General features: G+C 51.7%; 1 protein-coding gene across 9 annotated transcripts in view; it reads right to left on the bottom strand.

Annotated features, from left to right (window-relative positions):
- The window catches only part of LOC113580745 (membrane-associated guanylate kinase, WW and PDZ domain-containing protein 1), a 74,694-nt gene that overhangs the window by 7,786 nt on the left and 49,447 nt on the right, over positions 1-17,461 (bottom strand). For 4 of the 9 annotated variants that reach the window (XM_035520368.1, XM_035520370.1, XM_035520371.1 and 1 more), the window contains 10 exons: positions 17,120-17,205; positions 16,278-16,391; positions 15,516-15,701; positions 14,750-15,391; positions 10,956-10,987; positions 8,805-9,054; positions 5,405-5,496; positions 4,068-4,260; positions 2,635-2,940; positions 683-886 (listed from right to left, as the gene is read on the bottom strand). In XM_035520368.1, the coding sequence (XP_035376261.1) occupies positions 683-886; positions 2,635-2,940; positions 4,068-4,260; positions 5,405-5,496; positions 8,805-9,054; positions 10,956-10,987; positions 14,750-15,391; positions 15,516-15,701; positions 16,278-16,391; positions 17,120-17,205 (2,105 nt within the window). The remainder of the gene's footprint in view (positions 1-682; positions 887-2,634; positions 2,941-4,067; positions 4,261-5,404; positions 5,497-8,804; positions 9,055-10,955; positions 10,988-14,749; positions 15,392-15,515; positions 15,702-16,277; positions 16,392-17,119; positions 17,206-17,461) is intronic. The other 5 variants (XM_035520369.1, XM_035520375.1, XM_035520373.1 and 2 more) reach the window with 2 other exon arrangements.

The following is a 17,461-nucleotide window of genomic DNA, read 5'->3' as shown; positions in this document are numbered from 1 at the left end:
GGCACAAAAACGTGTCTTGTTTTTAAACATCCTCTCCTCCGGCGCGGTCTGCTGGTCCACACCTCCTGGACTGCACTGCTGTTTTTCTAGACTCTCGCATTAGAAAGGCATTACGGAAGCATGGGAGCGGCTGCACGGGAACGCTGGAACCTCAGAACGTCGCGGTGGGAAGCCAGCTCCTATCCCAGCTGCACGTCCGTTCGCCGCATCATCGGCCAGGCCCTTCTACAGCCAGTCACCATGACGACCAGCCCTCCTTCACCCCATTGGCTCGGTGCCTGCCGACGATCTCATATCAGGTGTTTTTATTTCCATCCAGGAGGATAATGTGGACAGCTGAGGCATCTCTGTTAAGTGCCTGAGGATCTCACGCTTAAAATAGCACCACCATCCATAGCTGACACTCTCTCTCTCTCTCTCTCTCTCTCTCTCTCTCTCTCTCTCTCCCTCATCACTGAAACATTTCGTGCACATGAGTGTCTTGCAGTGTGTCATGGAATAAATAATACAGGACACACAGGGACAGACATAGGCTAGAACTGTCCAGGGGGTCTCACCCCACCACACACGGAAACCACAGATCAACTCTGATTAAAGTCCAATACTGCCAACAAGCAGAGGCAGTGCACGTGGCATCGCAGACACACACACACACACACACACGCGCGCGCACACGCCTCACCGTCTCCCGGGATGATGCGCAGGCTGACCGTGTTTCCCGCTTCTTTGATCAGGTTGACGATGTCCGAGTGGGACTTGTTGGTGATGGAGCAGTTGTTGACGGCCAGGATGCGGTCGCCCACCCTCAGTTTGCCGCAGCGGTCCGCCGGACTCCCCTCGATGATCCGGCCTATTTTGTGAGGCATGGCCACACACGTGTTTCCAGCTGGTTTTATCAGTGCGTGTAGGCACGTGTGGACATTTTACAAAATTGTGTTTTGGTAAAGAGGGTTTTTGTTGTTGTTTTTTTTGGTGTGTGAAAGGGTGGGCGGGGTTAGGGGCAGAAGGAAGGGAGAGGCCACGGAAGAGCAAGAGAGAAGAAAGAGAGAAGGAGAGAAGAAGTTAAAACACAGAGCCACCAAGCCAAAGTAACAAATTACAGCAAAATGTAGAATGATTCCCGATAGTGGCCGATTGTAGCCAAACCCATACAGAGGGAAGGAGGGAGAGAAAGAGAGAGAGAGAGGGAGGATGGGTGTGACAGAGATGAAGACAGTGAGCGAGAGAAGACGAGCTCTATTCCAGAAACGTTCAACACTGGGAGCGGTTGGAGAGCATTGATAAAGACCTGAGTGAGGAGACTACACCCGCGCTCGGTCCAAAAACGCCTCCATCGTCACATTCAGATGGTAAAGCTTCAAGGTCCGCACTCTAAATTATTCATCCCACTTTTCTAAACTCCTAAAGTATCTCCCAGCGTCTCACTCCTCTCACCGGAGCGGCGTGTTGCGGCCCCTCTCTGCCCGACTCATAAATTATGGATAGGATGCCTCATGCTTGAACGAAAAAAAGGTTGTTTTTGTTTAGGTGTGCTTTGAAAAATCTGCACAGGCGGAAGAGAAGTGATATCAGATCTGCACGGAAGCTTCCCAAAGTTCATCTTATATCCGCACACAATTGGGGGAAAAAATATTACTCATGGATCGGGAATAAATCCATTGCCACTTTATAGTCCACAATATTTGCTACTTTACGGTATCGCCATAACTACAGGTATATGACGGCTATATGGACTAAATGTTCAATATATGGAATATATTTCATATTATATAATACGTACTATAACGTAAATATTGTATACACAAAATCTGTATGCAGGTACTGATCACCTTGTGTCTCTACAGGAATAAAAACTATAATAAATAAATATGTTCATAAAAATAGCATTTATTACACATACAGACCACTATATGCGGGGTGCATAGCTGTGATGTGCCTGTGTGTACCCATAAGGCTATGCGTGTGTAAGATTGCCTGCTTCTCCGTTTTATCTAACATCTCTCTCCTTCCTCAGCCGTGACGCTCCCAGACCGAGCAAACAGACCCAGATGGGCCAGCCTGCATCTGTAAACACTGGGTACTGGAAACAGGATGCGGAGGAGTCCCCAAGTCTCTCGCATCATCGCGTCGATCTGTGCACCATGAACGAGCATTTTCACTACACACACACACACACACACACACACACGAGACCGCGCGAGCAGGGTTACGACAACCTGTGGAGGTGACCGCAGTGTTGAGGAGCGACCCTGTTCTGAGAGGAAGCAAAGCCTGTGTCTGCAGACAGAACAGAATCCGGAGACAGGGTTGAGTCTGGAGACAGAACCGAGCCTGAAGGACTCGACCACACATGTAAGGCTGCAACCAAACACCACACTGGGAACAAAAGAGCCCTGAAACAACAACTAATCCTTCATCCCTCCTTCCCAGAGCGGCTGAGGACGCACACCAGAGTGACGGGCCAACCACAGATTTCCATCTACCAGGTCCAGACGTTCATGTTTCTCAGCAAAGCATGTCAGAGCCGGAGGTGCAGCCAAACCCCCCCCCCCCTTCTGGACGGATCAAATAAAAGTTCTGAACGGGTTAATTCAGCATCCCAAACCGGCAACAACAACGGAACACGCGTCTCACCAAAAGTGGTCCCAGTGTCAGGTCTGGACACGGACGAGACGATGACGAAACCAAAGCCTTCGCTCTCTCCGCGGCGAATCTCCACGTCATACGGTTGGATGGTGCTGGCTCCTGCTCCGCCCCCTGCCCCGCCCCCTGTCCCGGCTCCGCCTCCTCCGCTGGTGGATCCGGAGCCGGAGCTGACGGTGTTGAGGGAGTTCTGGCTGCCCTGTGGGGTTCGCTTGTCCTCAGTCAGGGACGCCACCAGCGTGCTGCTGTGGTGGGACGAGGCCGGAGATGACGGAACGTCGCCATCCACCTTCGTCACTGAGCAGGAGGAGGGGAGGGAATTGATCTTGTATCAAACCGTTCGATCTAATGACCTAAAACTCGTCTACACAAAAACATCACACTCGACCTTTAGTGACATTTCATGCAAGTCAACCAGGCTTAATGAAACGTAACAGAACATAAATATGACATTCACATCATGCTATAAAATGTTATTTTTATATCTGTGCACGCGCACACACACACATTTCTTTTTTGCTCCTATAGTGCCATTTGGAGTGGCATTGGTCTCTACGAATGTCTACATGTGACATGACGGAGCTCCCATGAGCTTCTACTGCCCCTCACATCCATATTTGGGGGCATTTGGGGGTACTTGCGTCTCAGCCTAAGAAGGCAGACCATCTGACCACCTGCCAAGCGCAGGGTGTGTGAGAGAGGAGAGGAGCTGAACCCTCCCAGAGACAAACACACGGCTCTGCGCTTTGCGGCAGTCCGATAACAGCATCCGGGGTCTGTGGGGAACGAGGTGACCCATCCTCCGCACCTTGACCCACTTTACACCCCACACCGGCCGCTGGAGCTGTCGGCCCCTGCACCCTGCCGCCTGAAGGGGGCGCCGGTGAGCTTGACCGAGGGGCGGGGCACATGTCCGCTGGTGAAGGGACTAGTAATTAGCTCAGGCGTCGAATCAGGTGTGTTAAGGGAGGGAAAAACAGGAAAAATTGTGCAAGGGGAGGAGTCCCCAAGACAGCCAGTGTGTGTCACTAGAGAGACCTCAGCGTTACACAGTTAGATGGTGATCCTTTATTAACACACACCATCAACCCCCATTTAAATTAAACCTGCCAGTACATATGAGTAACGACAGAATATATTGTATTATTCATAAGTTCATCATGGGCAAAAAGTACTGGACTAGGAAAATAAGATGAGGCCCTAACTCAGAAAGAAAGAAAGAGAGAGAGAGAGAGAGAGAGAGAGAGAGAGAGAGAGAGAGAGAGAGAGAGAGCACTCAAATCTGAACCCTAGTCTGAACCCAGTCCACTGCGTTCAGTCAGCTGAGCAGTGAAGCCAATACCGGATAACGTCAACTAAAACGTCACATGGCACAGCGGCGTGCGCGAGTGTGAGCCTTGCCCGTCGTCCGGTGCGACGCTCACCTGCGTAGCCGCTCTTGCGCCGCACCGTCAGGTTGACGTGGCCCTGCTTGGCCGCCTGCTGCATCAGCTGCACCACCAGCTGGTGCGACTTGCCCACCACGGCCGTGCCGTCCACGCAGATCAGCTCGTCCCCGGAGCGGAGACGGCTGTCCTCGTCCGCCGCGCCGTACTTCACGATGTGGCCGATGTAGATCTGCAGAGAGGAGGGGGCGGGGCTTAACACCAACGCGCACTAGTTCACCAGTTCGGGTTCTGCAGCCCAAAAGTAAAGAACCAAAAACGCCCCCTGAAACTAATTCAAGGCTCGGTGAGCTTTTGACGAAACAGAGAGCAGGAAATGGAGTACTAGTGGCTTCGCCGCTGGCAGCTGAGACTAGTGCTGGTGGTTTTTACACAATTAGATCTCTGGCACTGAACTGCTGGGTGAGATCCAGACAAAGGTCTTACACAACTGCTCAGACCAGCCCCTTCTGCCAGCCAAGCTGAGTGAAACCTCACGGGAGCCATTTTGTTTCTTTCTTTCTACAAACGCAGTCCAAGCTGAACAGGACGACTGCCAAACAAGTCCGAAACGGAGCCGGAATGGAGCTGGAGGGGTTAAAATGCAGAACTCGACCGACCTTGGAGATGTGAACCTCTCAGAATAAGATGAAGAATAATACTTGAAAGCAAGGTGCAGACACGCATGCACGCACACACACACACACGCGCATGCGCGCACACACTTTTCCTAGTAAACATGAATCCTGCCAAACAGTTTGATAACATGCCACGCTCACTTGGAAATGGGAACGAATGTCAAACAAACCTGCCTGGTAAAGCTACTCCATGACGTTTGGAAAACCTTCGGAACGTTAGCGATTCTCCTTTACAGTAGGAACAGGCTTCTTCAAAAGACTGATGGCTCACAGTCCTATAATTAGACTTTTAACGGTGACGCTGTGGAAGCCTCAAGCTCTCTGAGAGGTTAAAACAGACTGGCTTTCATCACGCCTAAAATAAGACCATCTTTATCTAGATTTACCCGCCATTACCGCAACACAGGTTTGGTTTCAAATCCTAGCACGTGCTGCTAGTGGCCAGGGGGCCCAGGAGCCCACAATACCTGAGCCAGTTTCTCGTGTTTTGACGTCACGCTCTCAGTTCCTTCGCAGTGACCCGTGACCTCTAGACGGACGAGTGAAACGTCGCACGTGAAACCCGTTAACGTGGCTCGTTTGTGGCACGCCTGAAGCAGCTGGTGCCGTTAAGGTGCTTGCAGCATTTGAGAACTTCACCGCTTTAATTTGGCCTGCTGCACTTTCTGTCAGCGAAAGCCCAAACATGTCCGTACTCACCGGCTCTCCTGGTTCATTCCCTCCGAGGATCCGGAAACCAAAGCCGGTATCTTTCCTCCACAGGAAGATATCCTGCTCTTGGTAATCTGGGACTGAAAAGGAGGACAGATAAGACAAGGTGGGATCAGCTCGGAATCACGACATGGTGGCGCAGATCCCCTCCACCTGCTTCCCTCCACCCGAGAGCCTCAGCAGCCGGGGCTGGCGTCGGAAAGGGCTGCGGCAGCAGGAATGACGCCCCTGCAGCTGCAGCCGATCGGAATGACGGACGTGATCGGGGCATTCTGAACCTGTCATTACACACTTCGTCAACAGACAGGGTGACCCGGTAAACCACAGCTATTATGGACCATCATATACTACAGGACTGTACAGACGCAACATTACAGACGCATAGTACAGTGGCACACAGTACAGACGCACACAGTACAGTGTGACGGTTTGTCATTCACTCAATTAACATACGCTTCACACACAGACACATACCGCGAGTTACAGAGCGTACAACTGCACAGTAACGCGGATCCAACGCGCATCCAGGGAGCTCTGCTAATCCAAACATTTTCAGGCTCGCTTCACATGCCACACGTGTTGGGATGTCTCTGCGTCCTTATCGAGACCACACACTCCAGCGGAAAGAGGCCATTCGCCATCGGCGTTCCGCACCGAACCACCCAAGCAGAGGGTCGGCCTCCCGCGCCTGCCTCTGATGGGGGCGCTGACACACGAGCAGCACAACTCTAGGTTTCTCTCTCTCTCCCTCCTCTCTCTCTCTGCCTCTCCCTCTCTCTCTCCCTCTCTCTCTCCCTCCTTTCTCTCTCTGCCTCTCTCTCTCCCTCTCTCTCTCCCTCTCTCTCTCCGTCATGCTCAAGAGCATGAGTATCTGACACACGCACCCTGCCATGCCGCACCGTCAGACCTACAATTTCAAAAATCAAATGTCTGAAGGTAGTTAGCAGGCCCTGGTCATGAGACGCCTGGCTCACTTCGCTACATTAGCGTCCTGCTTACCATCTGCAGACATGCTGAAATCAAACTTGTCGAATATACTCGAACCGAATCTCAAACAGCTCCCTGCTATTTCCGCAGGTACGCAGCACACAGAACCTCTGGACAGGCCGAAGGTTAGAGCTGAAAAGATGAGCAACAAGCTTTAAACTTGGATGAGAGAAGAGCCAAGGACCAAACCTGAGGTCTCAGTGTTAAACATCTCTAGACTATATATGGAGCACATGTCCTGCACACCTAATCTCTGTGGTTTACTTGCTGATGGGTTGGAGTTAGTTTAAATGTTTGCACTGTCCTGAGACTCCTGTCCTGGTCTGGAATATGATGGCTGGTAACTGGTATGTGCAAGCTGACTGATCTGGGTGCAGTATGGATGGGGCAGTTGTTGGTTATACCCCGGTGCGCGATATTTCAGAGTTCTGATAACTGTGTATTGTTAGTTATCATTTTCAATAGGTTTATGGTGGATAGAAATGTCCTGTTGCAGGACATAGTAACTGCTAACTTGTTCATTTGTAGAAACGAGGGCAGATGAGTGTTCGGAAAGGATGGCGCATGATGATATCGAACACCATGATAAATTTTTTACATCATCCTGCCCCCAGAGCAGGAAGCACGAGCAGCCATGCCCGTGGCATCCTGCCAAAAGTATCGCTTCTGTTGCTTCCGTGCAATTCAAGAGAAACGGTCCCTACTACACGGTGGCTCCGGCAGCTTCGGCTACGGAAACTCCGAAACGGGGCACAGGAAGTCGAGCCGGCTGCACCGACCACATGCTGGGACACAGGCCGCTAAATCTGCCGTGCCGTGATCGTTTGATTCGCTGGAAGAAAAGCGAATCCGTCTCCACTGGTGTTCCGCTTGGCTTGCTTTCCCAATGATTAGTCGTCTGGAAATCGAGGCTGTATTTGACGTGCACCGAGTGAGCCCACTTTAGCAGTCTGGACAGAAATGCCCATTATGAAGCCAATCAGAGCCGGCGGCACCAGAGGCTCCTGAGGCATACGAACGGGCCGAGCCCTGGGCCGGAGCGAGCTGACCGGTTCCCTCACATCATTCCATCTCCATTAGGCCAAGAGAACGAGTCTCCAAATTGCCCATTAAGGCTCTCAGCCTTCAGCCTATGTTCAGTTCAGCTGCAGTCACTTAATGACACTTTTGTGTGCTTAAACTGAACTCAGAAATACCCAATCAAGGGCGCGTAAGCGGAGGGAGCCGACCGGCGCCAGGCTTCGGAAACGCAGGTCGATCAGAATCCCATCGATCTGCTGCCTGCCAACTCCATGCTGATTCTATCAGTAACAGGACCTCGCCGGTGTGGGGCATGGGGTGTGGACTTGGGTGTGGAGCGTGGCAGACAGAGACTGCTGCAATTCAGTGACACCCACATGAAGCAGACGAAGGCCATTTCAGAAGAAACATCCTCTTCCTCTCCTTTCACCTTCATCTCTCACCCCACCCACCGGGATCTGTGGGCAGCTTTGCCTTTGGTTTGAGGGGTTCAATAATGAGTGAGTCACATGTGAACAGGGGTCGGGATCCCACGCCGAGTTCCTGCTGAGAGATTCCTACAAGCGAACCAACACGTCCGCCTGCGTCCACGCCACGTGAAACGGTGCTGATTGAGGGAAAGGTGGTGATTGGTCAGGAGAGCTACGCGGCGCCGGTCGAATTCGCGCGTCTGAGCCCGGGGAAGACAGAGGAACTGGCCTAATTAGATCCAGACAAAGTCTGGACAGCAAAGCACTACAATATAATGGACCCCGACAGCAACTCACTCACACACACACACACACACACACACACACTCCCTCAGAGAACTAATGGCTTTCATCCACGTTTGGGTCTTGTGTTCTCGCGTTATGCTGGAGTTTGGTCTTAGCTGAGACTGCCACTACCATCTCTGCAAATTGAGACTCGGGAACGGCACCAAAACCTCACACGACTTCCAGACCATTTAATGACACTTTGGTCTCGGGCCTCTGACCGCTCAAACGAAACGACTCAAACCATCTCCACCCCTACCACGCTTTCAATATAAGAGACGCAGTGAGTTGAACTGTGTTAGAATGCACGGAGCACAGTCTAGACTGTGCAACAGGGATAAAAAAAAGAATCTGACACTAAAACTGTGCAAATCTAATCTCTGAAAACGAAACCAACACACAAACCCAAAGTCCTCCACCAGCGGCAGTAATTACCGGTCAGAAAGCAAAAACTAGTGTTGGAGAGAGAGGTGTGCATTGTCCTGAACATCCCGAACGTCCTGTATGCCCACGTCACCCTCTCTTCTCGTCACCCGTAGGTTTCCCTTTCCCACCTGACAGCAGACCAGCAGAACCAGCAGAACCCGCTACCCAAGCGCCCGCCACCAGAATCCCATATTACTTACGCCTACTTTCATACATGCTCCTGGACTGGGCCCAGATTCTGAAGGGGTCCGGTTTCTTGGCGAGGCTGCCGTCCGCCGGCGGGTCCTGCTGAGGCAGGCCGGGCAACGGCTGGGCCGGAGGGGGCGGGGTGGCCGTCTCGGTGGGCGGGACCTGCGAGGCGTGAAGGGGCGAGTCCGAGGGGCCACTACGGTGGCTGGAGACACTCTTCTGGGAGCTGTCCTGGCTGTCCTTCCTTTCCAGGTGTTGCTGCTGGGGGTGTGTGTGTGTGTGTGTGTGTGTGTGTGTGTGTGTGTTGTGGGGGATATGTCGTGTAAAGGGGGGGAAGAGAAAAACTAAATTATCCATCATTCAACACTGATCTTTTTCCCACAATCCCTTCCCACCTCATCCACCATTCCCACACAAGCTTTTAAAACTCTCATACGTACACCGCCCTCGTCAGATCACTGTTTACAGCCTTATGTTTGAGGCGGGGGGGGGGGGGGGGGGGGGGGGGGGGGGGGTGGGGGAATTTCAAGAGTTTATTTTTTAATCAAAAGCAACCACAGACAGGAATTCTCTGTGAGCAGAGAAAACTCGGCTAAACTGGATTTTCTTTCTCTGGGGTTTGTGATCAAGTCTTCAGAGCAGATGGGAGGTGGGACTGAGAAACACACAGTATTCATCTCCTCTTGATCAACAGACGGAAGAATTCAGCAGTAGACTGGGGAGCTCTAATCCCCCAGATCATGCATGTCCTTACGACACAGGCAGTCTCTGTAACAGGCACAATTCCACAGAGAACCATTTTTAATGAGACACTGATAACATAGCACGAGGAACCCTGCAGAGCATCAGGATACGGAGCCATGCCGGCTCCTTCCCTATTCACTAGTCACATGACTTCTTAAAGAACTTAATGGATGGCGGGGAAAATGTAAATTCTGCCCAGAAACAGAGAGACACCAGCAGAGTTAGTAGTAGGAGATACAAGCAGAGTTAGTAGTAGGAGATACCAGCAGTGTTCATGGTAGGAGATGATTTTGAGTACACGAACCTTCCCCTAGCCTAAAGCCTAATCTTCCCCTAATCAACCACACCCAGCACGCACACACACACACACACAACCAGCACGCACGCACACACACACGCACACACACACACACGCACACACACACACACACACACGCACACACACACACGCACACACGCACACACACCTGCTAGCCAAACCTCAACTAGATGTCACCTGGAGCGTAGAATAGTCACCCAAGCGTAACCTTGCAGGTACATGACCCAGGTTTTACTGGAGCGACGTCGGCCTGCAGTCAGCAACGACCGTCAGACCCTAAGGGACCGAGGTGACTCTCAGATAGAGGTCGAGACCAACATTCTCTCGACTGCACAACTGACCACCCACACACACACACACACCCACCCACCCACACACACGTATGCGTAGTCAATTATGCAGTTGAGAGACTGTATGTGTGATTTAATGTTCATGTGTGTTCACTAGGTGAACTAGTGAAAACAGGATAAAATGCATCAGTGTATCTGTTGAGGATGTCAGTGATACAGAAGTACTTAATTTATTTAGGGATAATGTACAAAGTCAATAAATATAATAATAATAATAATAATAATAATAATAATAATAATACACCAATTCCAGGTATCACAGATAGGTCTCCACTACCTTTTTACACAATCCAATTTATTTTTACATCTGTTACTCAAAGTTGTATAGCTTTCAATATTCCACAATGGCTGTGGGGTAAAAACCCAAGGTTATTAAATACCTGACATAATTGCAATAACAGAATGTTCCTTCAGGGGGCACCCTGGAGCCCGTCCAAGGTCTTTATGGACATCAAACACTGGCCGAGCGATAAAAACAAACGTGCTTCTCAGGAACCAGAGCAAACAGCAACCCTCAGATTACCCCACCCCGGCTCCCACGGAGCCTCAGATTACCCCGCCCCGGCTCCCACGGAGCCTCAGATTACCCCGCCCCGGCTCCCACGGAGCTTCACACGGAGCGAGAGACACACAGCACACGCATGCAAAACCAAGCAGCATCAGGCAGGAAAAACAGCAAAAATGAGAGAAGGAGAGAACCAAGAAAAGTGCGGAGCAGTAAACAGAGGATAAGACAAAGGCATTCTCACCTGTTTAGGGCTCTTTTTGGCAGGCGCCACCCCTGGTGAAACAAAAAAGCACAAGAGGGAAGCGTTAACCGTGTGCACTTGGCAATCTCACCTTCCCCACAGGCAAAAAACACGGCAGCGATCCAAAAACAGTGAGACAGATTCCGATCGGAGCGCTCGGGAGCCCCCCCCCACCCCTCTGTCTCCGGCGCGAGACAAACGAATGAAGCGCAGCGTGCCGCGTCCGCGTGCAGCGATCTGAACTCCGGTGAACGGCCCAACCCCAAGAGCCTGGCACACGCCGCCAAACGCATGTGCGCGGGGGGGGGCGGGGGGTTGGGAGAGAGGGAGGGAGAGAGAGAGAGAGAGAGAGATAGAGAGAGAGAGAGAGAGCGAGCGCGAGCAGCTCCAGACAAGTGAGTGGCTGTTACCCATGGAGAAGGAGTCCAAGACGCTAAACATCAGATTGTAGGCGAGGGACAGCTCCCCCCGGACTGACACCATCTTCCAGAGCGCCTGTCTGCAGTGTCCAGTCTGTCGAGGTCTCGTGAATCTACAGGCTCCCTCCAGCTCCGCACGCTCGCTCAACCCCCCCTCGGCACTCTCAACATCCACCCTCCCCCCCCCCCGCGTGCTTCCACAGCCCAAACAAGCCCACTTTCTCTCACTCTCCGACGTCATCCCCGGCTCGCATTTCCAGCCCATCCTGCCTGTCCTTCGCTCGCTCTCCCCATCGTCCACCGTCTGCCGGACGGACAGGGGGATGACGGAGGTGAACCGTGCGTGGACGACGCGTTTATACACAGTGAGCTGTGGTCACCAAGGCAATGATAACGAGCGTGGACGCTTTGATATGAGCAGAATCTGACTTGCAGAGCACCACTTGCAGATCAAAGCGCGCGCGCGTAGGACTCCGTGCTGCACGGATTCTGATCCCAGCCTGACCTGGAAAGCAAAAAACTGGCTTGCTGTGTGAGTGAATGCGCCTGAGCAAGCTGGACACATGTGGGCACACACACACACACACACACACACACACACACACACACACACACATATCGTCTCCACTGTTTAACCGCGTGCCTGGTTGGAGTTCCAGCTGGTTTCGTTCGTCTCATCAGCTCCGCATTTTTTCCACACATCTTAATGAGAAGGTGTCCATCAGGAAATGGATCATCTTAACCCACTTAACCCATCTTTCATCTCCGGCTGAAGGTGCGGACAGTCCTTCCACACACCCCAACAGGAGAGTACAGTGACCGCAGTCCTAACAACTCCAAAAACATCCTAACAACCCCCAAAACCGTCCCAACCACCCCCACAACAGCCCAAACAACCCCATCCTAAGGTTGTAGGTCTGATATGATTGTTTCAATTTTTTTTTATTTTATATTTTTTTTTAAATAGTTTTTTTTTTTTAAATACTTAAAAAGTAGCCCTGCATGCTTTGGCTCAGAAAAAAATATGAATTTAATTATCAAAAATCAACTGCAAAGTAGCATATCCTTGTTTGAAAAAAAGAAATCATCTAAAAGAAATGTGTATAAAACAATCTAAAAACCCACCCACACTGGCAGGACGAGGGGAGCGTCTCTCTGCTCAGGTCCGTGAGCAGCACGACTCATCAGGCTCAGCAGAAACTAAGCAGTGTTAAATGAGGGGTGATGACCGGTCATGACTGCCAGAGCCATTTGGCCATGATGTGCAGAAGCACCCAGATTGTTTCCTGGGCAACAGGCAAAGAATGACCACATGCACAGTGCGCACACACACACACACACACACGCACCTACATGGAGGACCACAGCCCTGTAAGCGTGTGTGTGTGTGTGTGTGTGTGTGTGAGAGTGTGTGTGAGAGTGTGTATGTGAATGTGAGAGTGTGTGTGTGTGTGTGTGTGTGTGTGTGTGAGGACCTCTATCTCTTTCATCATGATCAGAGAAAATCCCCACAGCCAAATGCAGAATACCATCGTCATGGAAACAAGGTGTGACAACTCCACCCCTTGGATCAGAAGGGGCTAATGCCAGCTGGCGCACACGCACACCCACCCACCATCATCATAACACCCATTCCGGCCAACATTCCGGGTTATTAAAGATCGTCGGGAGCGCAACGTCCTGCACACCTTCACCTTTGTTCCCTTTACTGGGAAACGACGTGGTTCACTTCCGTACTGTCAGCAGAACCGCCAGCAACCAACGTGCAACACACAGGCGCGCACACAGACGTGCAAGACCAGTAGCTCACAGCGTTCTGTTAAAACACTGAATCTGTTCCATCTGTCAGAGCCAACATGGGGGGTTTCGTCATCTATACCGGGGGAGTTATGAGTGACGGAGGGGTATGAGTGTGGGGGTTGACCACTACAACATCACTGAATCAAACAAACATCAGCTAAGGCTGTTTGACCAAAGAGGAACTGAATATTCAGAACCTTTAAAGGATCATTCATAACGTAAAGGTTTATTAGTCTTTCAGAATCACGGTCAGCACCTGCTCACATAATGATGGACCAGCCCACAGTCAAGGGTCAGTGGCTGTTACTAACCTTATAAATCAACACGGCATTCAGTTTTGGAGACCCTGACGAGACCGGCCGAAGGAAAGAGCGCACATAAGGAAAGAGTTTTTCACGTGAGGCCACTCTCAGTGACTCCACCGGGGAGATGGGTGGATCTGCTGCTGATGGGTGAGTCGAAGGAATGCTGCTCCCACATCCTTACCACTCCCTGCCTCTCTCTGGGGAATGCCAGCAGCACTCTGGGCAGGAAGTGGTTTGGACAGACAGTGTACCAATGACACACTGACCACTGGAGACCAATTAAAGCTCAGAGCTCATAAGTGAAGCTGGCACACACACACACACACACACACACACACACACACACACACACACACACACACACACACACACACACAGGGGAAGACTTAGAACAGGGATCCAATGAGCTACATAAACTGTGAGCCAGTGTGTGTTTAAAACACCTGAATGTTTTATCTAGATGAGCTCACACATGGTTTGTGTGTGTGCGTGTGTGTAGGGGATGCGAAACAGGCACTATCATAGCTTTTTATTATTAAAACCATTTAAAACCACTCCAATTAAGGCCATCATATGACTGTCAGAAGAAGCCTGCTAATTGGCTGCAGCTAACGCGTGTTTGCGTGCGCGATGTGCTTTGCTGAACAGTAATTAAGGTCAAGGTGAGTAATTAGACCCTGACCTGAGATCAGCCTTCACAACTGCCCAACTCCCAACTGTAACACATGGTCATTGATCGGAGATCAGCACCAGGCTTGCAGCACACACCTCGAAGCAACGAAGTAGCAGAATGCAGCTCATCTAAGATGAGGCTTCACCTAAACCAATCTCTGATAATCTGAATCTCACATGACACACTCCCAAGCCAGCGAGGCGGTTTCCTCGGCTAAAACAATGAATAAGAGGCCTTTCATCCCGGAAATCGCCCCTACAGCTCTGCTCGCCTGCATCGGCCAATCACAGTGCTGAAAACGCAGATTTGCGGTGCCTCGGAGACCAGCGAACACAGCGTTGGGTTTCACGAGTGAATAAGCCGTCGATTCAGTCGCCCTCTCTCGCGTTCTTTCATACGCGGGCGGGGAAGGAGGCCGAAAGCACGCCAGCACTCGCACGCTACATAACGCATCTTACGCGGCTCTCTCACGCGGCGCACGCTTATGCTCGGCGGCGGGGAAACGCTGCCTCCTAGTGGCCGGGAGGAGGCAGGAGGCCGAGGCCACGCCCCCCCACGGCGAGTCGCCACGGAAGTCTGCGAGGCCCTAAGACCCACCTCTTTGGACCAGCATGGTGACCTCGCTGCCTTTGTGGCACTTGCTGAGCAGGTCCACCACCTGGTTGTGCGTCAGATTCTGCACATTCCTCTTGTTCACCTCCACGATGATGTCACCCTCTCGCAGCCCGCGGCATCGTGGGTAGTCTACGATCTGCTTGACCCGCTGACCCCCGCCTGATGGGCTGTCGGCGATGGTGAAGCCAAAACCCTTGTCGCCCTTCTCCATGTGCACCGTGATCAACTCAGGCTGCGTGGCGATGGAGGACGCCAGGGTCACCACGTCGCTGGGGTAACGCTCGTGCGAGCCGTCGGAGGAGGCCTCGTCGGTGGGGCTGTGGGGTCGCGGCAGGTCGGAGGTGCCGTTCAGGCTGCCGCTAACGACGCCTGTCGTCTGGCTCCCGTGGCTGGATGGCGAGTTGTAGCTCTCCTGCCCGTTAACGATGATGGGCTCCTTGTCCAGGATGGCCACGGAGGTCACCAGGCTGGTGTTGGGGTCGTCAGGGTCGAAGGGCAGAGGGTAACCCCTGCAGAGCTCCAGGTCCACCATGGAGCCAATGGGAATGGACTGGAAGATCTTCACCACCTGGGCGTGTGTGTAGCCCAACACACAGGTTTCATTTACACTGACGATAACGTCACCTGAGGATGGAGAATGAACAGTCACAAACACGAGCAAGCATACGCACACTTATGTTTAGGCCCCAGTTTAGGCGCCCCCAGGACCACCCAGAAACCCCTTCAGGACCCCCTCCTCCCCCCTTACCCGTCTCCATCTTGCCGTCCAGGGCCGCGGGACCGTCCAGGACCAGACTCTTGATCTGGAGGAACTCGTCGGGCTCGTCTCCGCCCACCACAGTGAAGCCGAAGCCGCGGTGGCTCTTCTTTAGAGTGGTGTTGATGAAGGAGCCCTTCAGCTCGGCCGGGTTACGCGTGAAGAACGGCTTCCCGCCTGCAGGGGGTGACGGAGAGGACGTGAAACGGCCGTGTGTGGAGATGACCGGACAGGACGCATCTGCTGCTCTGTCATCATGCATCAAAGATGAGTTACATTTTATACGTGAGGCAAAATCATCACGGTCGGTGCGTTCCTGATCTAACGAGTGAAACATCTCACACACACTTTTTGAAAAACAAAGACTGATCCTCTCAATGTCTCTCATCTACCCATGGCACTGTTAACCCTATAGAGGACAATGATGCTCTGTGCTGTGGGACAGCACCCATTACACGCGTCCGTGAGGGGTAAACGTGCAACATTCATGAAGTTTCTAGTAAAGATAAAGGACTTTCAAACCACTCCAGGGAGAACAAGATAGATAAGTCAGCAAGAGAGAGAGAGAGCGCGCGTGTGAGAGCGAGAGAATTAACAATGAAGATTAGAGACAGACGGCCCTCAGCTATTGGTCCCCACCTCTGCGTGTTTCCGCCTCACGATAATCTAACATGTAACTACCAAAACCTGTGTGTGTGTGTGTGTGTGTGAAGATGAATACAGAGGTGCATGTTTTCCGGAGAGGTTACATACGTTTAGGTCCCAGAGGAGGCAGTGGTGGAGCGGAGCCTGGCTCCCGGTATGTCTCCTGGTGATTGGCTGCATAGTTGGCTGGCAAAACTCCTGGTGAATGCTCCTCTATCCACTCTGAAAGAGCGAGATCAACACTGCTCAGCTGCGCGAATCCCGTCACGGGCGCACTCGCTTCCTGTGGCAAGCGGTACCATGAAAACGCAACTACCAGCGTTGGACCCAAGATGGCCACGAAGGTGCAACAATCCTGCTTCCCTGCTCGAGAGCCCCGCTAACGCGTCTCCTGTTGTACAACGCCACCACTGCAGAGGTCGATAGAATGAAACAAATATCTGAACATGTGACGAAGCTAAAGAGAGGAGAGGAAAAGGAGAAGTGCGGGGTAATCGAGACGGCGCCCGAGCCGAGTCCCGCGAGGCTCTGCAGAACGTGGTGGATATGGAACAGGGCAGCAACACGTCAGCTAGCACCAGCAAACTGCGATAATGTGACTGGGGTCCAGAGGCTGCTAGCAAAGGTCACGAAAGGTCAGCGTGCATGCCATGGGCCAATGTGGAATGTGACTCCATACTGGAAGTCCCTCATGTACTCCAGTGTCTCAGAATAAACCAATACATGATTAGCCATCATTTGTAGTATTGTATTATATTGTATTATCACACTACAGTAATATTAATTAGAATAAAGCACAGTACCGTGTCTCTAGGGCTTGTTTATACTGAACTATGAGAAGGTTAAAGTGGGAAGAGGGGTGTTGGCACGTCCAGCCAATCAAAACCTCACCACGTCCAGCCAATCAAAACATCAGAACTTTACTTTTAGAGCCGGGACACAGTGCTCACCTTGAGCTGTCTGGGACTGATCCAGCAGTTTCTTCCTCTTAGCCTCCAGTATAGGATTCTCATACTGTGTCTTTCTGTTGATGTGACTGTGTGTGAGAGAGAGAGAGAGAGAGAGAGAGAGAGAGAGAGAGAGAGAGAGAGAGACTTTAACGCAATGTGTGATCAATAGAAGTGCAGCCCTGTACTTGTGTTATCAGCAGTGTTATGACCCGTGCAGACAGACAGACCGTGCCACATTTATAATTGGCTTCAAAAGAAAAATCAGGTTTTCCTGTTTCAGCTCTGCTGATCCAGAAAACATGGAAAGTGAATAATGCTTTGTTAGACGGGGCCCAGGTGATA

This window comes from Electrophorus electricus, chromosome 20 (genome assembly GCF_013358815.1).
Source record: "Electrophorus electricus isolate fEleEle1 chromosome 20, fEleEle1.pri, whole genome shotgun sequence".
Classification (NCBI taxonomy): domain Eukaryota; kingdom Metazoa; phylum Chordata; class Actinopteri; order Gymnotiformes; family Gymnotidae; genus Electrophorus; species Electrophorus electricus.
The sequence above is the reverse complement of the archived record's forward strand: the minus strand, read 5'-3'. Positions and strand labels throughout refer to the sequence as shown.